General features: G+C 61.5%; 1 protein-coding gene across 2 annotated transcripts; it reads left to right on the top strand.

The window, feature by feature from the left end:
• Positions 1 to 962: 962 nt before the first annotated feature.
• KCNJ4 (potassium inwardly rectifying channel subfamily J member 4) lies at positions 963 to 23,928 on the top strand. 2 transcript variants are annotated; one of them, XM_043562586.1, is made up of 2 exons: positions 963 to 1,259; positions 22,185 to 23,928. In XM_043562586.1, exon 2 carries the CDS (start codon positions 22,224 to 22,226, stop codon positions 23,577 to 23,579), a length of 1,356 nt encoding a protein of 451 aa, XP_043418521.1. In that variant the 5' UTR covers positions 963 to 1,259; positions 22,185 to 22,223; the 3' UTR covers positions 23,580 to 23,928. The 2 variants fall into 2 exon arrangements, with proteins under 2 accessions (XP_043418521.1, XP_043418522.1); XM_043562587.1 differs by lacking the exon at positions 963 to 1,259 and adding an exon at positions 4,015 to 4,230.
• Positions 23,929 to 24,838: the final 910 nt, after the last annotated feature.

Genomic DNA, 24,838 nt, shown 5'->3' with positions numbered 1-24,838 from the left:
GAGCCACGGAACCCAGGACAGACCCTCTCCCACCCACCCCCTTCCCGGCTCGGAGGAACCCTACCGACCTGTCCCTGGGGGCCCGGAAACCCGGGAGCGGATTCTCGGAATGGGTTCTGGGAGGAGCGCTCCGGGAGGGAGGAGGAAAACCCGGGCAGGATCGCGGGCAGGAGCGGGGCCACGCAGCCCCCCGCCCCCGGCCCTGCCCCGCGCGGCCGGCCGACGGAAGGGGGCTGGAAGACCCGCCGGGCTGCGGGGAGGGGGCCGGGCCGGGGGCCCGCGGGCCGCCGGGGGCCCGGGCCCTGGGGGGGGGGGGCGCGCGGCCTCCGCACTGGGGCGCGGGTCACGTGTGAGGAGGGGCGAAAGTCTCGCAAAGCGGGGCGGCGTGCCGCGAGTTGGGAGTTCTCGGCACGCCGCGGGCGGCGGGAGCTCGGGCTCCCGGGCGAGCCGGGGACGCGGCGGAGGCGCGGGCCCGGGTCCGAGACAGCGGGGGCCGCACCGAGAGTGGGAGGGGGAGAGAGACGGAGACGGACAGACGGGGACCGGGAGGAGGACAGATAGAGACGCGCAGGGGAGAGAGACAGGGCAGAGGCGGAGGCAGGCAGGGGAGACACCGGGAGGGCGACGGAGACGAAGGGACCCCGCAGGGAGACACGGAGAGAGCGGCAGCGGGAAGGAGGAGACCCACCGAGCGACAGAGATCCGGGGAGGCGGGCGGGGGGGGGGGAGCAGCCGGGGGAGGTGGCGGCGGATCCCGGGCCGGCCGGCCGAGGAGGAAGGGGGTGGGGGGGGACAGTGCAGCGGGGCAGGGAGCGGAGCGCAGGGCGGGGGACGGCGCGGAGTGACGGCGCGAGAACAGCAGGGGGGGGCGGCGGAGGGCAGGCGGCTGCGGCGGGGGCGGGGGGCGCGAGCGCGGGCGGCCGAGCGCCATGGGCCCCCGGACCCCCGCGCTCTGAGCCGGGGCCCGGCCCGACGATGCTGACGCCCAGGCGGCGCCGGGGGCGCGGCGCGGGGCAGCGCTGAAAGTTGGGCGGCCCGCGGGGAGCGGCGCGGGACGGCCCGGAGGCGCGGAGACCCGGAGACCGACGGACACGTCCACCTGCAGCCGGGGAGGGGGGCGGGGCCGGCCCGCCGAGTTCGCGGGGAGGGGGCGCCGGGACTCCCCTCTCCCCGCCCGGGACGCCGCCCGCCCGACCGCGCCGGGGGATGTAGAGCCCGCTCGCCGCCTCCTGGACCTTCGTCGGAACCTCCGCCCCGCGGTAAGCCGGGCCCACGCCCACCGCTGGCGTCGTCCGTCTGTCCGTCCGGCCGCGTGCGTGTCTGTGTGTCCCGGCTGGGCTCCGTGGGCCCCGCCCGCTGAGCCCCTTCTCCCCGCGGGTCTCGGGTTCCAGGCGCGCGTTCAGCGCGGTCCGGCGACTCCCTGGGAGCTGGCAAGCTCTGTCGCTCTGTCGGTCGGTCGGTCGGTGGGGAGCGTGAAGGTCTGGGTTGTGGCCGGAAAGGCCGAGAGAGGTGGGTGGAAGAGGGCTTGACCTCCTGCCCCGGCCACGACCTTTCCCTGCCTCCACCCACCCCCGGTTGTCAGCCCGTTCTGAGGAGCTTCAAGGCAGGTGACTTGTGGCAAAGGAGGGGGGGGGTCCCCTTTCGGCTTCCCCAGCTGCAACCTGTTTGCAAAGGGCCCTGGCCCTCTGATCTGACAGAAGACGACAACGTCCCACTTCTCATGCTCTGAGCACCTACTTTGGGCCAGGTGAGCCCAGGGTGCGGTCCGGTAAATGAGGTAGAGACTGTGGAGAGAGGCAAGGGCTGCCTTTCCCTCTCTGGAGGAGAGCCCCAAGGAAAGAGGTCTGAATGAACCCCTGAGCAGGGAAACTTCCCTGCCTCCCCGCCGGCATCAACACCACACTTCTGCCGTGGGTGCCTAGGCTGTGCGATGGGGAGAGAATACAGGGAGACGGTAGGTGGGAGTGTGATGGAGGCACCCGAGGCAGGGCAGCCTGGCTAAGCTGGCGGGTGAGGCCCTCAAGGCCAGTAGGATGCTCAGCAGCGGCTTGGGGGAACCCGGGAACTGAGGGGACGGAGGTCCCAGGGCCACGCGTACGAGACCCAGAGAGGAGCCAGACCCGTGTGTGTGTGTGTGTGTGTGTGTGTGTGTGTGTGTGTGTGTGTAAAATGTCTGTTCCGCTTCTCCCCACATACAGTCCTGTGACCTCCAGGGCTTCGGCAGTTTGGGGAGCTGTTGGCAGGACTCTGGGGGCCCTGCGAGCCACGCAAGCCCTGCCTTGGCCTGGGATGGGAGGAGCCAAAGCTAGAAGAGGTGGTGGGATAAGGTCTGGGTTGCAACATGGCAGGAGCATGGGCTGCTGGCCGTCGAGCTGACCCCTCTCCAAGTTGGAGCCTGGAGGGGTGAGCCTAGAACATTCGACCGTTTTCCATAGGGAGGCGGGCTCTTTGGGGGGCTTTCCACGCTGGGCAGGGGGCTTCACATACCCCACATTCAGGCTCCTGGAAATCAGCTCACTAGCTGAGGGACCAGCACCCTGAGGTTAGTCACTCTTCTCCCCGACCCTCAACTTCCAGAGCTGTGGAAAGAGGACACAGCTCCCTGCCCCACTGACCTCCAAGGGCTCAGATGAGCGGAGGGCTGTTCACAGACTCAAGAAAGTGCTGGGCAGACGGCAGTGAGGATTCCTTTTACCTTCAGGAAGGTGAACAGCTAACGGGGAGGGAGTATATGGCCTCCAAGAGAGGATTGACCAAGGAGGGGAATGTCCAGGAGTTAGAGGGGCATCTGGGGCTTGGGCACTATTCCTCAGGAACCTTTGGGGATCCTGGGAAAGGAAGCTCCTCTCCCCATGAAAGCCTCTGGGGTGACTGGGAACAGGCAGAGCTGGCCTTGAGTATCTGCTGGGTGACCTTGGGCCGCTGGCTCGACTTCTCTGGGCCTCAGTGTCTTCAACCGGAGAATGGGGACGTTGGTACTGACTCCACTGGGTTGCCGAGCGATTTGCCGACTGTTTCAGGCCTCTGAAAGCAGCTTGCAAAAGCCTGGAGCATAGTAGGTTCTCAGACATTTGCAGAAACCAGGATGAAGTAGCTCTAGAGGCTGTGGAAAGATTTCTTTGCTTCGGATAAGAAGGAAGGGGAGGAGGAACAGTGTAGGCTTACAGGGCGGGTTGGTTCTTAATGTGGATCTGGGGGAGGCGGGGGCGAGTGCCGAGGGGGGTGTGAGGAGGAGGGGCCCCCTCTGCGGGGACCACTGAGTCACGAGGACATGGAAGCGACATGACAACCAGCAACATGGTAACCAGGAGACTCGTGGCGGTGGGAAACGGAGCTGGAGCCGTGTGTCGGGGAGGGGTGGGGGGTGGCAGTACCGGGGCTGGAGGGGGTCCGGGGAAGAAGAACCGGGCTGGTCTCCCAGAGTGAGTAGGGGGGAGACCCTGAGGTCAGGTGGGCTAGGGTGGAGAGAAGGCGAGGGCAGAAGGAGAGCGGACTCTAGGGGCCGCCGGGCAGGGGGCTTCTCCCGCACCTCCCCAGGCTCCTCGCTCCTCTCCTCCACATCTCCACTTTTCATGCCTCTCCCCCTAGGATGCCAAATTTGGCTCACGCAATCTGTCGTCTCTCTTCTGAGATTGGCACCGGGACCAAAGCCGAGTGCATTACATCACCGCCGTTCCCCCTGCACGAGGAGAGGGAGGGACAGAGGGCCGGGGGGCAAGTGGCCAAGCCTCAACTTTCATTCCTGTCTTCCTGCTCACTCTTGCTGCCTCGGTCCCAGGCGTTGGGGGCTTCCGGGGAGCAGGCAAGCAGGGCCTGGAGCAGGACGAGGGCTCCCATCTTGGAGAGATCCCAGGGCCAGGGCCGGAGGTCAGACCGCGTCGCTGTCCCCCTGGCTAGGTGGCGCCTGGGAGGCAGGGAGCCTAAGTGCAGCACATTCTGTCATCGCCTTGCTGTGTGTGACCTTGGGCAGGTCCCCCCGCCCCCCACCCCGCCCTGTGCAGTGTCTACATCTGTGTGGAGAACAGTTGGCCACTCGAGAGCTTGGGGACTCTCCTGAAAAAAGATGCCCTTGGGTCCTGCTGCGCTCCTGGGCACAGAGGAGGAGTTCTGCATTTTCCATGGCTCACTGTGACTTTTAGCAAGACCTTAGACCTGCGTCTCTTCACCTGTCAAACGGGGTCGACAGAGCCCTCAAAGGCGCTAAATGTGAAAGACATACGAGACACACAGGTGAGAGACAGGGGAAGAGACAGGGGGGTCTCTGGCCCTGAAACCACAGACCCTCGGGGACCCTGTGGCTCCCGGCAGGCTGGGCTGGAGGCAACGGGGGCAGTAGACCAGTATCTCAATACAGACAGAAGGCTTGGCCCTTAAATCACTGGGCTGATGTCCTTGTTTTAAAAAACGGAAACCGAAGCCCGAAGAGGGAAGTGGACCCCCACCCCGAGGCCACAGTGGTGGTTTGGGGGGCAGAGGAAGTAGAGGTGGGGCCTGAACCCGGGGCTCCTAGTTCCCAGCTCTGCCTAGAAGCAGATAGGCAGGCAGGAAGATACCTACCCCGTGGAACACTGTGGCAAGACTGGACAGGACCCAGGAGTTTGAGGGCCCCGTTCTCACTGTGGCCTCCTCTGTTCTCCCTTCCTGCTCCTTGGCTCCCATCATTTCCACCACCCCTGGGCGTTAATCCCTCCTTCATTTGGTCTGTTTCAAGAGCTCCCTTTTGGGCTTTTTTTTTTTTTTTAATATGTATTTTTTTAAAGTTTACTTATTTGGGGGGGGGGAGGGGCAGAGAGAACGAGAGAGAGAAAATCCCAAGCAGGCTCCAAGCTGTCAGCGCTGAGCCTGACACGGGACTCAATCCCACGAACTGTGAGATCGTGATCTGAGCTGAAATCAAGAGTCGGCCGCTTAATGGACTGAGCCACCCAGGTGCCCCTTGGGCTCATTAAAAAGATTTTTTTAATGTTTATTTATTTTTGGGAGAGAGAGAGAGAGCACGCAAGCAGGGGGAGGGCAGAGAGAGAGGGAGACCCAGAATCCAAAGCGGGCCCCGGGCTCCAAGCTATTAGCACAGAGCCTGACACGGGGCTCGAACCCACGAACTGCGAGATCATGACCTGAGCTGAAGTCGGGCGCTTAACCGACTGAGCCACCCAGACACCCCACCTTGGGTTCATTTTAAAGTGAGTTTCAAGCCGTCTCAGGCAGCGACAGGCTCGATTTGGAGTTAAGCTAGAAGATTATGGCCCCTTCTAGAAGATTCTCAGAGCTGGAGGTAGAGAAAGATGGGGAGCCTCTGGATGGTTTGTGAAGTAGTGAGCTCCTCATTCCCAGAGCTATTTAAGCAGAACCAGATGAGTACCTGCCAAGACCCAGTGAGTCCTACTTTATGGGTGAGTTTGAATGACAGTCCCGCCTCCCAAATCCCAGGAGCCTTTCCTATCCCAGGAGGGGCTGGGACGCAGACAGCCGTTGTTTGCCCGCTTTCCAGCAAGGAAACTCACTGTTACGCCGGGCATTGGGCTGGGAGCTCTTTGCAAAGACTTTCTCTTGCAATCCTCCCATCAATCCCGCAATGTCGATTTGATGTCCCTGTGTCACAGATGGGGGAGCCATGGCTCAGAGAGTCTATGTGATCTGCCCAAGGTCACCCAGCAGGGAAGTGAATGAGTCTGGATTTGAGTCCTGGCCAGTCTGATTCTCGGGGGCTGTCCCTGGGACTTCCTTGAGAAAAGAGCGGAAAAAAGTCCCTCCCCTGGGCCGGGGCTTGGCAAGAGATGATGTGTCGCCCCCACAGCATGACACCCCCTCAAGGATCCTCTGGGGGCTCCATTCTGGAGACATAGTTACAGACGTGCACCCAAGGGAGGACTCACTTTACAAATGGGAAGACTGAGGCACAGAGACGAAGAGTGACCCGCCCAGAGGTGCCCAGAGAGTCAGATTTGGGCCAGGGGTCTTTCCCTGCGCTGGTGAGACAGGAGGCTCCTTTGGGCCGATGACGGTGTTAGGTCTGGGATTGGAGGTGCAGGCAGCTCAGTGGTTTGGCAGAGGGCTGAGAGAGAGTGCTGGCTCCAGGCTAGGGCCGTGGGGAGCGAAGTCGGCCTCCAGAACGCGGGAACGCGGAGAAGGGAGCAGGAAGAGAAATCAGCAGGGACAGCGGGTCCACTTCTGTCCTCCCCGGTCCGGGTCCTGCCCGCAGATGTCCATGTCAGACCCCCCGGTGAAGTCAGGGGAAGCTGTGGGTGGGACCTGCCTGGCAAGAGCGGAGGCTCTTGGAGCTAGCCTTGGGTGTGGCTCCCTGTGTGACCTTAGGTTAGTCCCTCACCCTCTCTGAGCTTGGTATGCTCACCCGTGTGACCAAGAATCTGGACCGAATGATCCGTTTCCCAACGAACGTAGCAGCCGCTGGGCTGTCATCCCAAAGTGCTCCTCCCATCCCCACGAGGACCCTGGGCCCCGGGAAGGGGCAGGCAGGAATCCTGGAGGTTGGCATAACCTTTAAGCCTCCTCGGCGACTCAGCCCTCCTTGCGGTGTGGGGGGAATCTCCGGGCGCAGCCCTTCTTCTCCTTTTCATCTTTATTTTTCTCCTGCTCCCTCTTCCCCTTGCTACGTGGGCTGATCGCTGCTCAAACTTTTAATTCAGATGGTAATTGAAATAATAATATGGGCTGAGGCCCCTCTGCTTGTGACGCTGCAGCTGGTGGAGCTCAGCTATGAATAGACCCTGAGTCACACACGCGCGCGCGCGCCCGCTCCTGCCGGCGCGCACACGGGGCTCGCGGGGTGGTGGGTGGGGTGCGGCGTGGGGGGGGGCAGGGGGGGCTCATGCTCCAGCTGGCTCTGGGTCTCAGCCCCCCACTCTCAAAGGCCTGGGACCCTTCTGCCCCCTGCCACCCACTCCCTGCTCCCTGTGGCACACCGGCAAGACGTGGGACATCGGTGGTCCTGATTACCGGAGGGGAAACTGAGGTCCCAGCAAGGGGGAGTGGCTGGCGGGACGCAAATAGAAAGGGGCCGGGACTAGGTTTGAGCTGGTGGGTTTTGCCCGGTTCTTAGACCACTGTTCTGCCTTAGGGCACACAGGCAAATGGGGGAGAGGAGTACAGGGGTGTGGCGCTGTCTCCCTTTGGTGTCCCCCCTGCCTCAGTCTTCCCAGCGCACGCTCGCACCCCCTCTCACACCTTCCCTCGGGCGCACACCCAGACGCTCAGCTGCTCCGAGGCGCGGTGCTGTTGCTTCCTGGCTGGGCTGCAGGGAGGTTTTCTTGGGGGGTCCTGCTGTAGGAACGGGGACAGACCCCCCAAGTGCCAGGCTCTAGGCGAGGCTTTTGTGTTCAGGATTTTACTTAATCCTCCTTGTCACCCTCCGTTGAGGAAACTGAGGCTCAGCTAGAAGCAAGAGTTTGCCCAAGGTCCGGCGGGGTGGACTCAGCCGTATACCGTCATCCTGCCGGAATGTTCCCAGTTCTAGCCATTCTGGGACCCTCCATTTGGCCTGCGGCAGGAGGAAGTGTGCGTCTCTTCCAGCCTGGGGCTCCCCTCTTCTCCCCCTGCATTCCTCCCTGTGGCTACCTGGCCAGTTGTTGACCAGCTCTCCTGCCAGCAGCAGGAAATCCGGTCTCAGTGGGCAGGGGGAGGGGACGCGTCCATGCGGGGCATTGCCAGGCCACAGAGAGAAGCTACCAGGACGGGCGGTCCTTGGTGTTCCAGACCCCAGCTGGAGCTGTGCAGGGAGAGGGCCTTGCGGTACCCTGTCAGCTGGGAGATTCGGTCTAGGCCTGCTGGGTGTGCCCAGCAGGGGCCTCCGGAAGGGCAGAGGGGAGGTGGGCCTGGGCACGGGGAGTGCGGTCGAGCAGAGTTACCCCTGGGCCTGGGATGATGGAGAAAATTCTCCCCAGCGTTTTCTGGTGGCCCCGTCGTCTCCTGTATCTGCTCATTCTCCAGCACTCTGCTAGGACACGGAGCCGCTGAGCCCAGAGACCACAGTGAACTGCCCAGGGCCCCTTGTGACTCCCCTGCCTCGTGACTCCCCTGCCTCCTGACTCCCCTGACGACACCTGCTCTCTGATTTAATCCCAGTTTAGCCACTCACTTACCCCTTGTGACCTTGACTGGGACGAGGACCTTTGCTCCCCCGTGAAGCAGAGGCAACCTGCGGCGATGGGGGGCTGTGCTTGGCTTTCCCCTTCTGTTCCCCGTCTGCTCTCAGAGCACAGCCCGGCTCCACCTGGGCAGCGAGATGGAAGGGGACCCGCTAGGCCAGGGAGGAGAGGGTGCATGACTGTGCGGGACTCATCCCATTTTACTGATGGGGAGACTGAGGCCTTGGGGAGGGAGTTTGGCCAACCCTGATTTGGTAGCAGAATTGGTACCAGGTTTTACCATCTGGCCTCTGGGATACCCCGCCCCGCCCTTGGCAAAGTCGCTCCCCCACCCCGCCCTGCCGCTCCCCTCCCAACCTCTACCTCTACTCCAAACTCCCACTGTAGGCCTGGAAAGAAGTCCAAGCCCCTTGCCCTGGAATGGGGGCCAGCAATCTGGAAACTCCATGGGGCCATTTGGGGAGGTGGCAGGCACAGAACTGGAGGCGGCCTGGCGGTGAGGTGGGGGAGGGCAGGAGGGGCTCAGTCACTCTGGCACGTGACCCCTCTTGTTAAAAAAATTTCTTTAATGTTTATTTATTTTTGAGAGAGAGACACACACACACACACACACACACACACACGCAAAGTGTGACTGGGGGAGGGGCAGAGAGCGAGGGAGACAGAGAGTCTGAAGCAGGTTTCAGGCCCCGAGCTGTCAGCACAGAGCCCCACACGGGGCTCAAACCTACGAACCGTGAGATCATGACCTGAGCCGAAGTCGGACGCTTCACCGACCGAACCACCCAGGCGCCCCAACGCCTCTTGCTAGGGAGCTCACCATCTCTTGGGGCAGCCCACTGGGTCTGGAAGGTTCTGCTAATTGGTACCTGCCTCCCTCTGGCTTTCGCTCGGAGGGCCCCAGCCTCTTCCCTATAGGAGAGGTGGCCGGCTATCCCGTGACCCCCGAGGCTTCTCTCCTCTGGCCTCCCTGGTCCCAGCGGAGGCCTGTGGATGGGAGACAGATCTGGGTTGAAGTTCACCTCCACCCCTGAGTGGCTGTGTGGCCTCGGGCAGCCTATTCACTTCTCTGAGCCTCGACCCCTGACCTATGGGGTGGGGTGGGCTTGTTGATGGGAAGATCCATGAGCTTTGACTGTAACACGGCCTCTGGTTGCCTGAGCTGCTGTGTGGCCCGAACCGGTCGGTGGCGACTCCTCGCAGGTTTCCAGGCCCCAGGCCCCACGCCTTCACTGGCCGTCACCTTCCGATACTGCCTGTCTAGTTATCTCGGGTGTCAGCGCCTGAACTCTCTGCCGAACCCTCCAGACCTCCCCGGGTGGGGGTAGGGCTGGCTGAGTACCAGCGCCGGGCCGAACAGCTGCAGACCCTCAGGCCGCCTGACCTTGGAAAGAGCCTCTCTGGCTGGGTTTCAGAGCCATCCCCCCCCCCCACCCCGACACTGGGCAAGAGCTGGGCAACAAGGAGGGGAAGGAACCAGGTGGGGCAGAGAGCAGGCTTGGCCTCGTGCTGGAGCTGGCCTGGGTCCCTGAGGTGACAGGCCAGGAGACAGGAGAATGGACGGCCAGCTATGGGAGGGGGGTTACAATTATCAGCTGCATTAATAGCACAGCAGAGCCTCCCCACGCTCTAGTGGTTGCCTAAGGAGGGGGTGAGCTCCCTGTCACGGGAGGTGTGCAAGCAGCTGCTGAATGACATCTGCTAGGAGGACAGCAGCAGGTTCTCATACAGGGCCAGGGGAAGGGATTAGGCCCAGAGCCCAGAGTCCTTGTTGTCTGGGCCTCAGTGCAGAGGCCCCGTGACCCTAAGGGCCTAACAGACCGTCCCAAGTATTCCCTCGCGACCTTCACCAACTCTCCCCACGGTTGTGCCCTCCAAAAGCCCACGGTCAGTATACGGTATGTTTGTTTTTACTCTGGGTCTTGGTCCGAAAGTTTAAAAGCTACTGCCCTGTATAGAAATCCTGGAGGCAGCGCTGGGAGACGCTCCGTGTGCAGATCCCTCTTTCTCCAGGATGCTCAGTTCCTAGGAATGTAAGTGCCAGGAATTCCAGGATGTCACTATTCTGTCCTCAGACCTCCCTTCCCTGGCCCAGCAGCCTGCTTGGCTCCAGGCCGTCCAGTCCCCCCCACCACCCCCCCCCCCCCAGCCACCCCCCTCTCCAGGGCCTACATCCCGCTCTCTGCCCAGCCCAGCCCTGGCCCAGCCCTGCTTTTTCTTCGCACTTCCTGCTTGCCCCACATCTTCCTGGGGACCGGAAGCCCTCTGGCCTTGCAGACCCTTTGTCCCCGGGGCCTCACCTGTTTACCCGGGGACCTGGGCAAAGCACGAGGTGTGTCTTACCCGCTTCTCTTCCCCGAGCACGTGGCAGGTGCTCAGTAAATGCTCGCTCATTCCACAGCGGTTTGTAGAGAGCACCGTCCGAGGCCAGGCTCTGTGCTGAGTCGGAGACACACACGGGGCAGGAGGGCGGAGGTCCCTGCAGCTCAGCGGACGTTTAGGGTGAGGAATGAATGAATGAATGAATGAACGAATGAATGGAGTCTGCGAGTCTCTGGCCTCAGGAGCCGGCTGGGCGGACGGTCAGAATGGGGAGCACGTAGCGCTCTGCCTGTGTGTTAGGCATCCTGCTAGGGACAGTCACTCGTGTCTGTGGAGGAGCAGGAGTGTTGGGGTAGAAACAGGGGCTGGGTGTTCCTGCCGCCGTCTCTGGCCCTTCTGAGACCTGTCCGCCTGCCCCAGCCTCCCCGCCCTCCTCCTCCCGTCCTTGGAGCTTCTCTTCTGGGCCTGGAGCCCTTGTTGTGAATCGGGGACACCCAGGGGCCCCCCAGGGGACACGTCAGAGAAGCCTATGCTCTGTGGGAGGGTGAGGCGAAGGCCTGAGGCCTCAGACGTCCTGCACTCCCTCTGGTGCCACAGAAGGTCTCCATCTGGCTCCACTCAGAGACCACCTCCGCCTGAGAGGTTCTCCCTGACTACGGGGACAGGAATAACTCCTCCTTGGTCACATTCTGTCATATCCCCTGCTTGGATCCTTCGCGGGAATTATGGACGAGCTGGAATTAGCTTGTTGCTCGGTCGGTCGTCAGAGGTTTGTTAAGGGTCCACTCTGTGCCGGGCACCGGAGGTCGGGGGTGAGGCAGAGAGCAGAGGTTCGAGGTCCCCGCACTTAAGGAGGTTGTACGTGAGATGGGCCCGGATCGGATAAATGCCGTGAGGATCGGGACGCCGAGCATGGGGGGCGGGGGGAGGGGGGCTCTTGGACCGTCGCGAGGTGTGAGCAGTGGCGTCTTGGCGCATTTCAGCCCGAAGGAACGGCCAGAGTAAAGACCGGAGGGGAATACGTTCGCCGCGTGCGTTCGAGGAACGGGAAGGAAGGCTGGGCAGGGGTGGGGTGGAGAGGAGAGGCCCAGGGCCGCGTCGAGGGAAGTCCGGAGGGCTCCAAGCCGAGGGGCAACGTGGGACCGCAGCGGGGGAGGCCCTGGAGTCGTCTGGCCACGACGTGGCGTGGAGCAGGGAGGACGCTGCAGGCTGGACGGACAGAGTGCGGGGCCGTCCACCTTCTTGGGGGAGCTCCTGAAACCCAGGTGAGGTTGAGCGTAACGGCACCCACCTCCGGGCTGGGGGTCAAAGTTGTGGCCAGGGTCTGGCCCACAGCTAACGGTATTAGTCGCTACACCATCACAAGCATCATGGCGATGATGGCGTTGCGGGGGGTTGAAGGGTGATGCCCCAGTGTTAGCTGAGCAACCCTCTGGGCCGGGGATGGGGGTCACAGACTGCGCTGGGGAAGGCTGGGGAGGGGTCGTTGGTCGTCTCGGCAGCGCTGGGTCGGCAGTGCCCCTTTTTAGCAGACGCCGCTGGGGAGCAGGAGGTCACTCTGCCCGGTCGCTGCTCCCAAGGACGGGTGGGGCGGTCGGGGGGGGGGGGGGGCGGTGGTATTTTAGGCCAAGGCGGAGCCTGGGAGTTGCAAGAGGTGTGCATATTAGAGGCGGCAGGAGGGAGAGTGAGGGGGCCATCCGGAGAGGGGCCTTCAGGCCCGGAGGACTCAAGGAGGAAGGCAGGGGTGAGCCAGGGCCTCCCTCAGAGCTGCCGAGCCCTGGAGGGGAACCCTGGAGGGGAACGTGGATGCTGGTAAAGTCACCCCCTTCGAGAAGGGCTTCTGCGCCTTACGGTTTATAAACTCTTCCTGTCCACCACTGCTGTTCATCTTCGCAGCATGCCTAGGAGGTGGGCGTCACTCCTCCCCATTTTACGGACGTGACTCAGAGAAGTTAAGGCATTTCCCCAAGGCCACACAGCACAGAAGTTAAGGAGTCTCAGGCTTTCCGGGATCCCAGGCCCTTTGGGGGACCTTATGAACGCTATGAGCCTTCTCAGAAAAATACACATATGTGTGCACTAATTTTGAAACTTTCTATGTGTCTTTTTTTCTGTAGGTAATACATTCATATGGTTCTAAAATTAACAAGACATAAACAGGAATACAGTGAGAATTCTTCCTCCCACCCCATCCCCAGCCACCTGCTTCCCCTCCCCGGAGACAGCCAGTGTCACCAGTTTCCTGGGTCTCCATCCACAGACAAGCCGAGACAAGCAAATATGTGTGTCTATAAATTTCTTTCTCTCCTTTTTTACACAAATGGTAGATACTACGCTCAACGTTCGTCGCTGCTGCCTTTTTTTTTTTTTTTTTTTTCTTAAAAACACATCTTGAAGACCCACATCGCTCCTTCCCAGGCTCCCTCCTCCTTTCCCCGCCGCCCCCCCTCCCGGCTGTGCGACGTGCCGTTCATGGGTGGGCATTGGCTTCTTCCAGGCCAGGCTGGGCATACAGGGCACCTGGCTCCCCATGCGCGTGACCGTCTGCGGGCTGAGGTCCCAGGGGTGCCCCCAAGTGCCCCAGCCAGTCTGTCCCGTGCCTCTTCCGAAGCCACCCAGGGCCATGCAGAGCCAGACAGGAAGCAAGCCTGGGACTTGGCTCAGACTCCCCTTCCCTGACCCTCCCTTCTTCCCGACACCTCTTCTTAGGTGTGGCCTGTGGGCCCACCGGAGAATCCAGAGAATCCTGTGCCGGTGTGAGCGAGGGACAACAGCCCCCATGCCCCACAGCTTCAGGGGACCTCCTCCCCCCGCCGTCAGCCCCAGCTCCTGGAGTCTGGTTTGCCGAGAAACCAAGGTTGGGGTGGTGGTCTCCAAGCCTGCCCTCTGCTCCTGCCCCCTGGCCCACCACAGCCGCTGTCCCCACACCTTGCCTTCTCCTGTTGCCCGTGTCCTCACTTCACCCCTTGTGGCCAAGGGAGGGACAGCATCCAAGTGGAGAAGGGACATGGGGCCGCTGGCCTTGTGGTCCGGGCTGGTCAGGGCCAACTGGGCGGCCCTGCTAAAACCCCTCTTCTGGCTTTGGGGACCCCGCCGTCCTTCTGCTCCTCTGGTCTTCTGCCGTGCTGGGTCCGGGTCCTCTTTCGTGGGCAGGAGATGCCCAGCGGCCCCGGGGCCCTTCCCTCTTCTTCCCGGCATTCTTGCCCCAGGCGGCTGCATCCGGTTTGCACAACTTAAAACTCCGCCCCGGGCGGTCAGCACCTAACGTCTGAGCCCGGACCTCGGGGTCTGACATGCTGTGGATTTCTCTACCTGGACCCCCACAGCCACCGCACGCTGGAAACAGTCACTCCTTAAATCTGGTCCTCTTTCAGCGTCTCGTTACCGGCTCCCAGCGCGCCTCTTCCCAATCGCCCCGTGCAACCTGCCACCAGGCCCTGCATGGAAATTTAATCGGTCAAACCAGGCAAACCCCAACCGCCTGCCCACCTGTATCCCGTGGCCATGAGGATGAGCCCCATGATTCTTCCCCCCACCTCTGGGGCCTCATCCTGGGCAAGTTCTCTCCCCCTCGTCTTGCTCACTTCACTCCCATTACCCGGCCTGCTGCAGATTCTCGACTCACCAAACTCTTTTCTGGAATGTTCTACACACCACCTTTCACACAGACACACGATTCTCCTCACCGGCTGGACTCCCCACTCACTCCTCCGGTTTCAGTTTCAATGTCACTTTCTCAAAGAGGCCCCAGGGGACCCCCAGCCAAGTCTCTCATGTCCTGCCGAACTTCTCCTTCAGGCAGCTCGCCACAATTTCTGACCCCCCGTCTATGCAGATGCTGTTATGTGTATGGCATCTCTCCGCAGCTGATCCAGAAGGCTGGGTGGGTCCACGGCCTGGGTCTGACCCGCAGCAAGGGTGCAATAAATAGTAACTCAGCAACTTTGGAGGAGGCATAAGCAGCAGACCAGGCCCCTAGAGGCCCCAGTAAGGCCGTGGGGGATCGAATCCCACCACCAATGAGAGAGCTGAGGATGTTCTAGAAACAAGAAGCCTTCAGGGATCTGCTCTCGCCTTCTAATCCCTGTATAGAAGGAGGGCACAGGTGTTTGGGGACAGTCCCTTTGGTGGGACTGTCTGGCCAATAGAGGGGGCTCCTGCAGGGGTGGGGAGCATTCCGGCAGGGCAGAGGCCAGGCGATGGTGGTGCAGTAAAGGGCACGTCTGCAGGTTGGAGCAGTGACCCTTGGGTCCTCCAGCCACCAGCTCCTGCTATGTGACCATGACCAGAAGGTAGGAGGCCTCTCTGGACATTCTAGGACACTAATTTTCTTTCTTGCTTGCTTTCTTTTCTTTCTTTCTTTCTTTCTTTCTTTCTTTCTTTCTTTCTTTCTTCTTCTTTCTTTCTTCTTTCTTCTTTCTTTCTTCTTTCTTTCTTTTCTTTCTTTCTTTTCTTTCTTTCTCTCTTGCTTTTCTTTCTTTCTCTCTTTCTCTCTCTCTTTCTTTCTTCTTCTTCTTCTTCCCCTTCTTCTTTTTAAGTGTTTATTTATTTATTTTGAGAGAGAGAGAGGGAGAGGCAGAGAGAGTGGGAAGAAGAGAGAACCCCAAGCAGGCTCCGTGCTGCCAGCGCAGAGCCTGACGCAGGGCTGGAACTCGCGAACCACGAGATCATGACCTGAGCCGAAACGAAGAGTCGCACGCTCGACTGACGGAGCCACTTGGGCGCCCTGCCGGGGAACTTGCTTTCTAAGCCTGTTCACCTGTTGGCTGAGTGGCCGGGAGGGGGAGCTGGGAGTTGAGGTGCAGAACTGGAGGAATGAACCAGTTCACGTCAACACTGCTCAGAGCCCCTCGGGGAGCCCAGCGTCTCCCGTGTGTCTGGCTCTAAAATCAGGGACCAGGTCCTGGCTCCAACTCGCCCTATGACCCAGCTTCTCCTTTCCCCAAAGGGCTGACTTCACAGAGTCAGGCGGGAGCCTAGGGTGCCTAATGAACGTGCTCTGGCGCCCACTGCCTGGATCCAAAACCTGGCTCTACCGCTAATGAGCTGTGCGACCTTGGACGAGTTGCCGGACCTCTCTCTGCCTTAGTTTTCTTCTCAAGTAGGGATAATAATGGTAACTTCCTCTGAGGTCATGGTGAGGATGGCAGGAATTGATCAGCATGAAGCACTCAGAACAGCGCCGGCCCAGAGGAAGCGCGTGCTAAATGCTCCGCGTGGATTTTGCAATGTCACACCGTTGGCCAGCGGGGGAGGGGGTGCGTGTGCAGTGGGATTTCGGGGTAGAGAAGGTGCGAGGGAGGAGCGGCCTTCGCTGGGCACCCCCTGTGGGGCCTGCACGTCTGTGACCATTGGCAGCCTGCGTCCGGCCCTCACGACCCCCCTGCAAGGTAGGCATCACCACGATCCTTTGCCAATGAGGACACCAAGGCCCAGAGAGAGGTCAAGGAGTCTGCTGGAGCGGGGCGGGACCCGTCCCACTTCCGGGTCAGCCTGGGGAGAGTCCGAGGCCACGGCTCTTAACTCAGCTCCTCCCTGTGCTGGTGTCGGAAAACGAACCGGGCGGGGCCGTGTGATGGGTGCAGGGCCGGCTCTGGGGAGCTGCGGCTGAAATTCAGAGGAGGAGGTCAAGGGAAGGACTGGGCAGCCCCGGGGAGTGATTTGTACCCACTTAGCAATCATTTACTCCGCGCGGGGCACGTGAAGGGCACGATCCCATTTGTTCCTCATTACAGTTTTATGAGGTAAGGACTATTGTTAGCCCTACCCAGGGATGCGGAGGGCAGGGACCAGAGAGGCTAAGTAATTTGCCCAAGGTCACGCAGGCGGAAACTGGTGCAGAGGGTCCAGAGCTGAAGCCATGGCAGGGGGACGATGAGGGCTCTTGAGACTCATGACGAGGACGTGGTCAGACCTCCTGGGGCCTGAGCAGCAGGTCAGAGCTGAATGAACCCTCCCCGCCAACCAGGCCTGCCGGGCCGGAGAAGCCTCAGTCAGAGCGGGAGAAGGGGCAGGCCCCGTGCTCCTCGCGGGGCTGGGAAAGGGGGACAAGGGCGTTCATTCCTTCCACGGCCCCCGGGGAAATCCTCCCACCCTCTAGAACCCGTCCTGGGTGCACTTGAGTCAGGAACCCCTCGGCCCCGCCTCGTCTCTAATGCCCTGTGTCTGCTCCCTCTGGTAGAAGAAAAAAGTCAGCCTCCCTGTCCAAACCCCAGAGGGGTTCAGGGATGAACGGGGCTGAAGAGACTCGGGAGCACCCACCAGATCCCCCGCCTTATTTCGGACTCTGTGCCGGGCGCCTTGTTTCTCTCCCACTCCCCTGCCAGGGAGCAAACATGGTCCCCCATTCTGCAGGTGGAGGGAAGCAGCGCCTGGCCGGAGCAGCTTAGTGGTGAAGCCAGGGCTTGAAGCTGGGTTTCCCGACTCCCTGTCTCGTCATCACCGTCATCTTGGTCAGCAGCACCGCCACCATCGTCACCTGCATATTCTTCGCGTTTTGCCGGCCCGGCGTTTCTGTTCCAGGCCGGCCGGCGTTTCTGTTCCCAGTAGTTATATCACATTGGTCTCAACAAAGGGCCGGGTGAGGTAGGTACTATCGGCATCCTCTCCGCTTTGCAGATGAGGACACTGAGGTCCGAAGGGGACATGCTGGGAGGTGACAGAGCTGAGACTGACAGCCAGGTTTTACCACCCAAACGCGAGGGCTTAGCCAACACGTTGTTTTTCTGAAGTCGAAAAGGAGCCGGGTGGCGCAGACAGGCGGTGAGGGCCAAGGGGCTCTGAGAAAGCAGGGCTGTGGCTGGTGGGACAGCCAGGGAAGATTCAGAGACTGGGGCCTGGGTGGGGGGGGGGGGCTGGGCCTGGGGGGCTGGGGGGAGGGGTGCTGGGAAGAGACACAAGGGATCCGCGTTGGTCGCGCAGGGTGTTGTGGAAAGTGAAGGGAGCCGGAAGCCAGACTGGGGACCGGGGTGAGCCGGGGACCTGGAACCAGCCGGACCTGAGTCAGAATCCCAGCTTTGCCACTTCTGCTGTGACCCCGGTCCTCGTCCCCACTCCCCCCACCCCCAGCCTGTGATTCTTCAGCTCGGAAGAGAAATAATAACCCTGCTTGTTGCTGTGATAGGCGCTTAATAAATACTTGCTAAATAAACACAGGGTTGCAGTGACGCTTCGGGGAGATAGACCAGGCAGTGCCTGGCAGGGAGCTGACACTTCCAGAGGGTTCCTTGCCTGGAAGCAGCCACAAAGAAGGAGACTGTGTCAGCTGGGCCCCAGGGCTGAGCAGTAGGACCTTGGGCAAGTCACTTCATCTCCCCTCTTGACCCATCCAATAACAATTAGATGCATAAAGGCTCTGCAGGCCAGCCTGTCCCCCTACGAGAGCCTGCCTGCCTCAGGTGTCTGGAGGGGCCACTGCTGAGGGCTCGAGGGTGGGGTGAGATGTACCCGCAGCCCTCAGTAACTCTCCCGTGAGTGGGGTGTGTGCACGCAGGGAGATTTGTCCTCGTAGCCTGCCAGGGTTGCGGGAATCCACCTGGCCGGCTGTCACTTTAGCAGCTTTTCTTTCTTTCTTTTTAAAGTCTATCTATTTATTTAGAGAGGGAGCGGATGAGGAAGGGGCAGAGAGAGAGGGAGAGAGAGAGAATCCAGAGCAGGCTCCACTCTGTCAACACAGAGCCCAACACGGGGCTCGAACCCACGAGCCGTGCCATCCCGACCTGAGCCGACACCCAGAGCCGGACGCTTAACCCGCTGTGAACCACCCAGGGCCCCCTAGCAGCTTTTCTTTTGCAAAGGGAGTTGTGGGCCAGGAGGGGGGGCATATGGTGTCATAAAATCAGAGGGAAAACAGAGTGACGGGCGTGGGGTCCTCTGGACCCCTGGCAGGCAGGGTGCCCAGCCCTCTTCCGGAAGGAGCAGGCTTGCAATAGCGCCAGTGAGCTGACAGCTCTGGGCCTCACTGTGCCACAGCCCTGCTCTTGGCCTCAGTTTCTCTAATTGTCCAGTGAGGTCTGGTCTAGGGGCTCCCGATTTTGGATGTTTGCAGCACAATCAAATTGAATGGAAAAACGTTTTTTTGGTAACGGATACAACATTGCCAATCCTTCATTTTGCCAAGAAGGGACGCTAAGCTGATTCTCTCTCTCTCTCTCTCTCTCTCTGCCCCTCCGCCACTCACACTCTGTCTCTCTCTCCTTCAAAAATAAATAAACATAAAAAAAAATATTTACTTTTGAGAGAGAGAGAGAGAGTGAGCGGAGCAGGGGCAGAGAGAGAAGGAGACACAGAATCTGAAACAGGCTCCAGGCTCTGAGCTGCCAGCACAGAGCCCGATGCGGGGCTCGAACGCACAAACTGTGAGATCGTGACCTGAGCTGAAATCGGATGCTTAACCGACTGAGCCCCCCAGGCGCCCTGGGACGTTAAGTTTTTAAAGGCAGCCAGCATCTTCCAAAGAAAGAAAGTTTACCATGAAAGGGGTCCCAGGATGCACTCAGAATAAAGGACAGTGACCAGCAGGCGAAGCTGGCCAGGAAGGGGAAGGACTTGTCCGAGGTCACCCTGCACGGCAGGGAGAGGGGCCCGGCCTCCCAGAGCCTCCGCCGTAGAAAATGTGGTGAGACCGTGTTCTTCCACGTGTGTTCGTTTCGTGGCACCCTTGTTGCAAGAGAATTAGACCAGCTCCCTGCCTTCCAGAAAAGTACGGTTTAATTGGAGACACGATCCAGGCACCTGCACAACCAGGGCGTGCGCTCTGATAAAACGTGTATTCAGAGGAGGGTGCCCAGCTGTCGATGCCTCTCGCTCCTCTCCGACGATCTGTGCCCGTTCTCTTTCGCGCTTTCCCCGTGGGCCCCTGGGCCTTCGCCAGGAAGCCCTGTGTGACAAACAAGGGGAAGAAAACCTGGCCGTCTCCCGGTGGTCGTCACCCGAAAGCACCATGCCAGGCTGGTACTTTGCACGTTTCGGTCGGGCCTTGTGCGGGGGCAGCCCACACGTTGACAGGTGAGCCTGTCACTCCTGCCGAGGAGTTAGCGGTGACGGGAGTGTTCGCATCTTTGAGCGGGTCACCGCAGACAGGGCCCTCACCAACCGAGCGGCTTCAGGGGGGCAGGCTCCTCCGTGGTGGAGGGTGGACGGGTCTGGGGGTAGCTTTCCCAACAGCCCCGAGCGGACATTCCCGAGCGTGGCTGAGCGGAGCAAGCCGAGCGATGGGCGCAGGGTCTGGATCACCGCAGGGGTGGGGGACAGGCTGAGCCCCCACCGGGCTGAGGTGTGAGGCTGGCGGGGATGGGGTGATGGAAAGGTAGGGGCTGGGGCTGAGGGTTGAAGTTGGGGGTGGGGGAGGGTCAGGTGGGGACATGCGGAGCCTCGGGGCTGACCCCGGAGCATGGGGCTGGGCCGATTCCTGCCACTTCCGCTCAGGAAAGGGGGGGAATAGTGGGCAGTGCTGGTGAGGGAGGACCGAGAGCCGAGAGCATGCAGAGATCTTCTCCCTCACCCTCACCCCCAGGGCCCCTCATAAAGAGCCTTCTCCTACAGCACAAGTCCCCTTGGGCAGAGAGCCAGGGGTCCCCAGCACCCTGTGTTTGGGCTTGGCCTTGGGTAGGCCCTTCACCCTGTCTGGGCCTTAGTGTCATCGGTCAAAGGCCAGGTCACCACACTTTGTCCCCTCTGCCCCTCTTCCTGAGGCATGCGGCCGGTGGGTCCAGGGCATGCTGGGGCCAAGCAGGTTCCCCCTCTTCTCTAGCCCCAAACCGCACTCCAAGTACTCCAGGGAGGACGCCCTTCTTTCCAGGGGCACCTTAACCTTCCAGGAGCTCTGGAGCGGGAGTGAGGAGCCCTGGGTCAGGGCTGGCGCACCCCGCCTCACTCTGGCACCCTTAGCGAATCTGGGCCTCAGATAGAAAATGAGGGTCTTGAAATCAGTGATCGCCCGTTCCTTCTGGTTCTGGTTCCTTCTGTGGTGCTAATGGAGGCATTCAAGATAGTGGGGGGCAGAGCAGAGGGAGATGTTTAGTGAAGGAAGACCTCCCTAAAAACTAGAAGGCGCTCCTGGCCCTGACCACCGGGAGCCCTGGCTGTTAGGGCTCCGGGGGAGGCGACAGAGAGGGTGCGGGACTCCCGGCTAAAGTTATGACCTCTTAAGGGCCGGCATTGCACACGCACATTGTCTGTTAGGTCTTTGGACTGATGGGTCTCACCGGTCCCATTTTCCAGAAGAAGAAACTGAGGCGCACGGCAGCCAAGTAATTTGCCCGTGTTATGCGGTGGATGAAGGACTTCAGTGCATGACTGTGGGACCCAGGGAGCGCCTTTGAGGTGGGGAAAGAAGAAGAACCCAGAGTGGGGGGTGATCGCGGGGGAGGTGGGGGGCAGGGCTCACTCTCCCCAGGCCTGGCCGAGGGAGGGAGTTTCTCCCGGGAAGAGGCGCAGGCAGGCACCAGGCTGTTGATCTCTAAATTATAGCGTTGGCGCGCACTGGTTGCTGCGGCAACCGAGTTGTCCTGAACGGGGAAGTGTATAAACATTGCCACAGATGCACAATTAGATCAGGAAGAAGAATAGAACAGAAAATAGAAACTTCCAGCCTTATATAATTCTGGGCCAAAACGTTACCGGGAGCCCGGGCCCAGGCCCAGCCCTGCCAGCGGCTGCCCTCCCCACCCCCACAGCACCCTGTCTCTGCCGGGGCCCCAGTGGAAGGGAGGGGTGAGGGGAGGGTCTGCCCTCCGCGCGCCCGGCTGGGCTGGTGCGCCTGCCACCCGGTGGGGTAAGGGCCGTCCGCCTCCACTAAAACAGCCGAGGACGCTGACAGGTGACTGCTGCCTCTCGCCGGCTTCCTCCCCTTCTGGAGAAGCGGGAAGGAGGACAGCAGGGTGACCCGTTTTAACTGAGCACCTACTATCTCCTTCGGTTCTGTGCGGTAGGGTTCGGATACCCATTTCGCGGGTGAGGAGGCCGAGGCTCAGAGGCGGGACACGAGTTATCTGAGGTGTCACGGCGAGGCAGTGGGTGTGCCTGCCTCCCTGCCTCTGGGTCTCCACAACCGTGAGCTCGAAGACGCTGACGGCACCCGGGGAACTGAAGGTTAGACACACCTGAGTTTGGATTTACGCATCAGCTGTGTGGCCTCGGGCAGGTCACGTCCCCTCTCTGAGCCCTGTTCCCCCCACCTGTGACTCGTAGAAACGTTCTCTGTCCACTCTGTCTGCGAATGGCAGCCAGTGGCCGCAAGCGGGCAACTGAACTTACAACTGTATTTAAGTAAATGTCAAAAGCCCCAGGTGGCCTTTGGCTGCTGTACTGGACCGCGTGGGAGGATGTCCAGCCCCAGAGAGAGACCCAAGAGGGCAGAGGCTGGACCCAGGGAGGTGAGCGGGGGGCGGGCCAGCTCATTCACAGCTCCCTCTGCTCAGGGCGCGTGGGACAGACGGCATGAGGAAGCTCCCCGGCCGGGGTGGGGGCCAAGGAGGGCTGGAGGGGGCAGCGTGAGGGGCTGTCCTGGTGGCCTCAGCTTCTGGTCCCCGGAGGCACTGGCGCTGGTCCCGATACTCCCTGCCTGTCTGCAGATGAGCCTGATGTGCCACATTCTGGGCGCAGGGAGAGGGGGGCCTGGACCCTGGGCCCTGGGCCAGGCCCCTCCCCTTGTGAGCATCTCTGGGGGGGGGGGGGGCGGGGGAGCGGGGACAGGGGAGGGGGAGGGGGAGGTCCCGGGCCACCAGCGTCTCACGCGTCTCGGCTTCTCCTCCCCAGGCCCTGCGTCTTCCCAGGTGACCACGCCGGCTTCAGGACATGCACGGGCACAGCCGCAACGGGCAGGCCCACGTGCCCCGGCGGAAACGCCGCAACCGCTTCGTCAAGAAGAACGGCCAATGCAACGTCTACTTCGCCAACCTGAGCAACAAGTCGCAGCGCTACATGGCGGACATCTTCACCACGTGCGTGGACACGCGCTGGCGCTACATGCTCATGATCTTCTCCGCGGCCTTCCTCGTCTCCTGGCTCTTCTTCGGCCTCCTCTTCTGGTGTATCGCCTTCTTCCACGGCGACCTGGAGGCCGGCCCGGCGGCGGCGGCGGCGGGGGCGGCGGCGGCGGCGGGGGGGTCCCCGCCGGGCGGTGGCGCGGCGGCCCCGGCGGCCCCCAAGCCCTGCATCATGCACGTGAACGGCTTCCTGGGCGCCTTCCTGTTCTCGGTGGAGACGCAGACGACCATCGGCTACGGGTTCCGGTGCGTGACGGAGGAGTGCCCGCTGGCGGTCATCGCCGTGGTGGTCCAGTCCATCGTGGGCTGCGTCATCGACTCCTTCATGATCGGCACCATCATGGCCAAGATGGCCCGGCCCAAGAAGCGGGCGCAGACGCTGCTGTTCAGCCACCACGCGGTCATCTCGGTGCGCGACGGCAAGCTGTGCCTGATGTGGCGCGTGGGCAACCTGCGCAAGAGCCACATCGTGGAGGCCCACGTGCGGGCCCAGCTCATCAAGCCCTACATGACCCAGGAGGGCGAGTACCTGCCGCTGGACCAGCGGGACCTCAACGTGGGCTACGACATCGGCCTGGACCGCATCTTCCTGGTGTCGCCCATCATCATCGTCCACGAGATCGACGAGGACAGCCCGCTCTACGGCATGGGCAAGGAGGAGCTGGAGTCGGAGGACTTTGAGATCGTGGTCATCCTCGAGGGCATGGTGGAGGCCACCGCCATGACCACCCAGGCCCGCAGCTCCTACCTGGCCAGCGAGATCCTGTGGGGCCACCGCTTCGAGCCCGTGGTCTTCGAGGAGAAGAGCCACTACAAGGTGGACTACTCGCGCTTCCACAAGACCTACGAGGTGGCCGGCACGCCCTGCTGCTCGGCCCGGGAGCTGCAGGAGAGCAAGATCACCGTGCTGCCTGCCCCGCCGCCCCCGCCCAGTGCCTTCTGCTACGAGAACGAGCTGGCCCTCATGAGCCAGGAGGAGGAGGTGATGGAGGAGGAGGCCGCGGCCGCCGCGGCCGTGGCCGCAGGCCTGGGCCTGGAGGCGGGCTCCAAGGAGGAGGCGGGCATCATCCGAATGCTGGAGTTTGGCAGCCACCTGGATCTGGAACGCATGCAAGCCACCCTCCCGCTGGACAACATCTCCTACCGCAGGGAGTCCGCCATCTGACCTCCAGGCCCCGCCCTCGTCACTTCCCACAGGCGCCTCTGCCCCGCCCCCCCCGGGGGGGGAGGGGTGGGACGCCAGGACACGCCCCTCCACGCTCAGGACAGAGCCGACCCTGGCTCCGTGGACCTTCAGGAGGGAGGTGGGGGCTTCAAAGACTGGGGGACCCCTCCCTAGTGACTCCAGAGCCCAGGCCTGGGAAGGGCCCAGGACACCCTCTGCCCTGTCAGCCGACCCGCTGGCGTCTCGGGGACCCCAGACCCACCACCCTTTTCCCACGGACACTTCAAGGACGTGCCCCCTTTGCTCTCAGAACCTTGGGGAGGGCGGCTGGACTGCTGGGGGGTGGGCATCACGGGGTTCTGGGGTGGGCAGGGGTTAGTGCAGGGGGGAGGGAGGGCGGGGGTGCGTTTCTTTTGCATGACTGTGACCTGTTGTTCTTGCCTTTCTTTTGTAAATACCCATAAATGCAGAGTTGGAGGCACCGAATCCACCTTCTGCCATTTGTACCTGCAGGACAAGGAGGTGCGGTCCCTCCCCGTGAACCCCTCTCCCACCCCTCCCTGCCCGTCAAGCCTAGCCCCTTCCCCCTGCCCCGCTAGCTGGCTGGTCCCCAAAGCCAGCCATCTTGGCCCCTGGATGGTGTTGGGTTTGGGCGCAGAGGTGGGACCCCAAGGGGCAGGATGAGGACCGTCCCCACCCCCACCCCCGTGGTCCCTCCAGGTCCCCGGGGTCCGGCCCAGATTGACAATGGAGTTTGTAACTATATATTTTTAATAAAGTATATGGTCCACTAGGGGTAGACTGGCTGGAGACGGAAAGCTGGGAAGAAGGGTTAGAGAAAGAGAGACCGAAATGATGTGAGTGTGTCTGTGTGTGGTACGTGTGTCCCTTTCTGAGACACTGACCCCTGGAGGGAACTGTATCACCTGCCATTCTCCTTCCTGGGAGCCAATGGGAAAGATCCCGAGAGGGCTTCAGAGGACCTGGGCTTGGGTCGGAGCTTCGCTGCCTCCTAGCTGTGTGGCGGCTAGCAAGTTACCCGGATGCTCTTGGCCTCGGTTTCATCATCTGCAGCATGGGACGAACCATCGCTCCCTCCCAAGAGATGACGGGCAGGAAAGCCCTGTGTGGATGTCAGCTAACCCTTTGCAGCTCGGGGAAGAGCCTGCATCTACACAGCGCACACACGCACACACCCCAGGCTGGGCTGGTGAATTTGGCCTCGGGACCCTGGTGGGAAGGGCCCTAGGGGGCAGCTG

Source organism: Prionailurus bengalensis, chromosome B4 (assembly GCF_016509475.1).
Source record: "Prionailurus bengalensis isolate Pbe53 chromosome B4, Fcat_Pben_1.1_paternal_pri, whole genome shotgun sequence".
Taxonomy (NCBI): Eukaryota; Metazoa; Chordata; class Mammalia; order Carnivora; family Felidae; genus Prionailurus; species Prionailurus bengalensis.
This window is presented reverse-complemented; position numbering and strand designations above follow the sequence as displayed.

Coding starts and splice junctions, on each gene's coding strand:
- KCNJ4 (XM_043562586.1), top strand. CDS start 22,224: ATGCACGGGCACAGCCGCAACGGGCAGGCCCACGTGCCCCGGCGGAAA.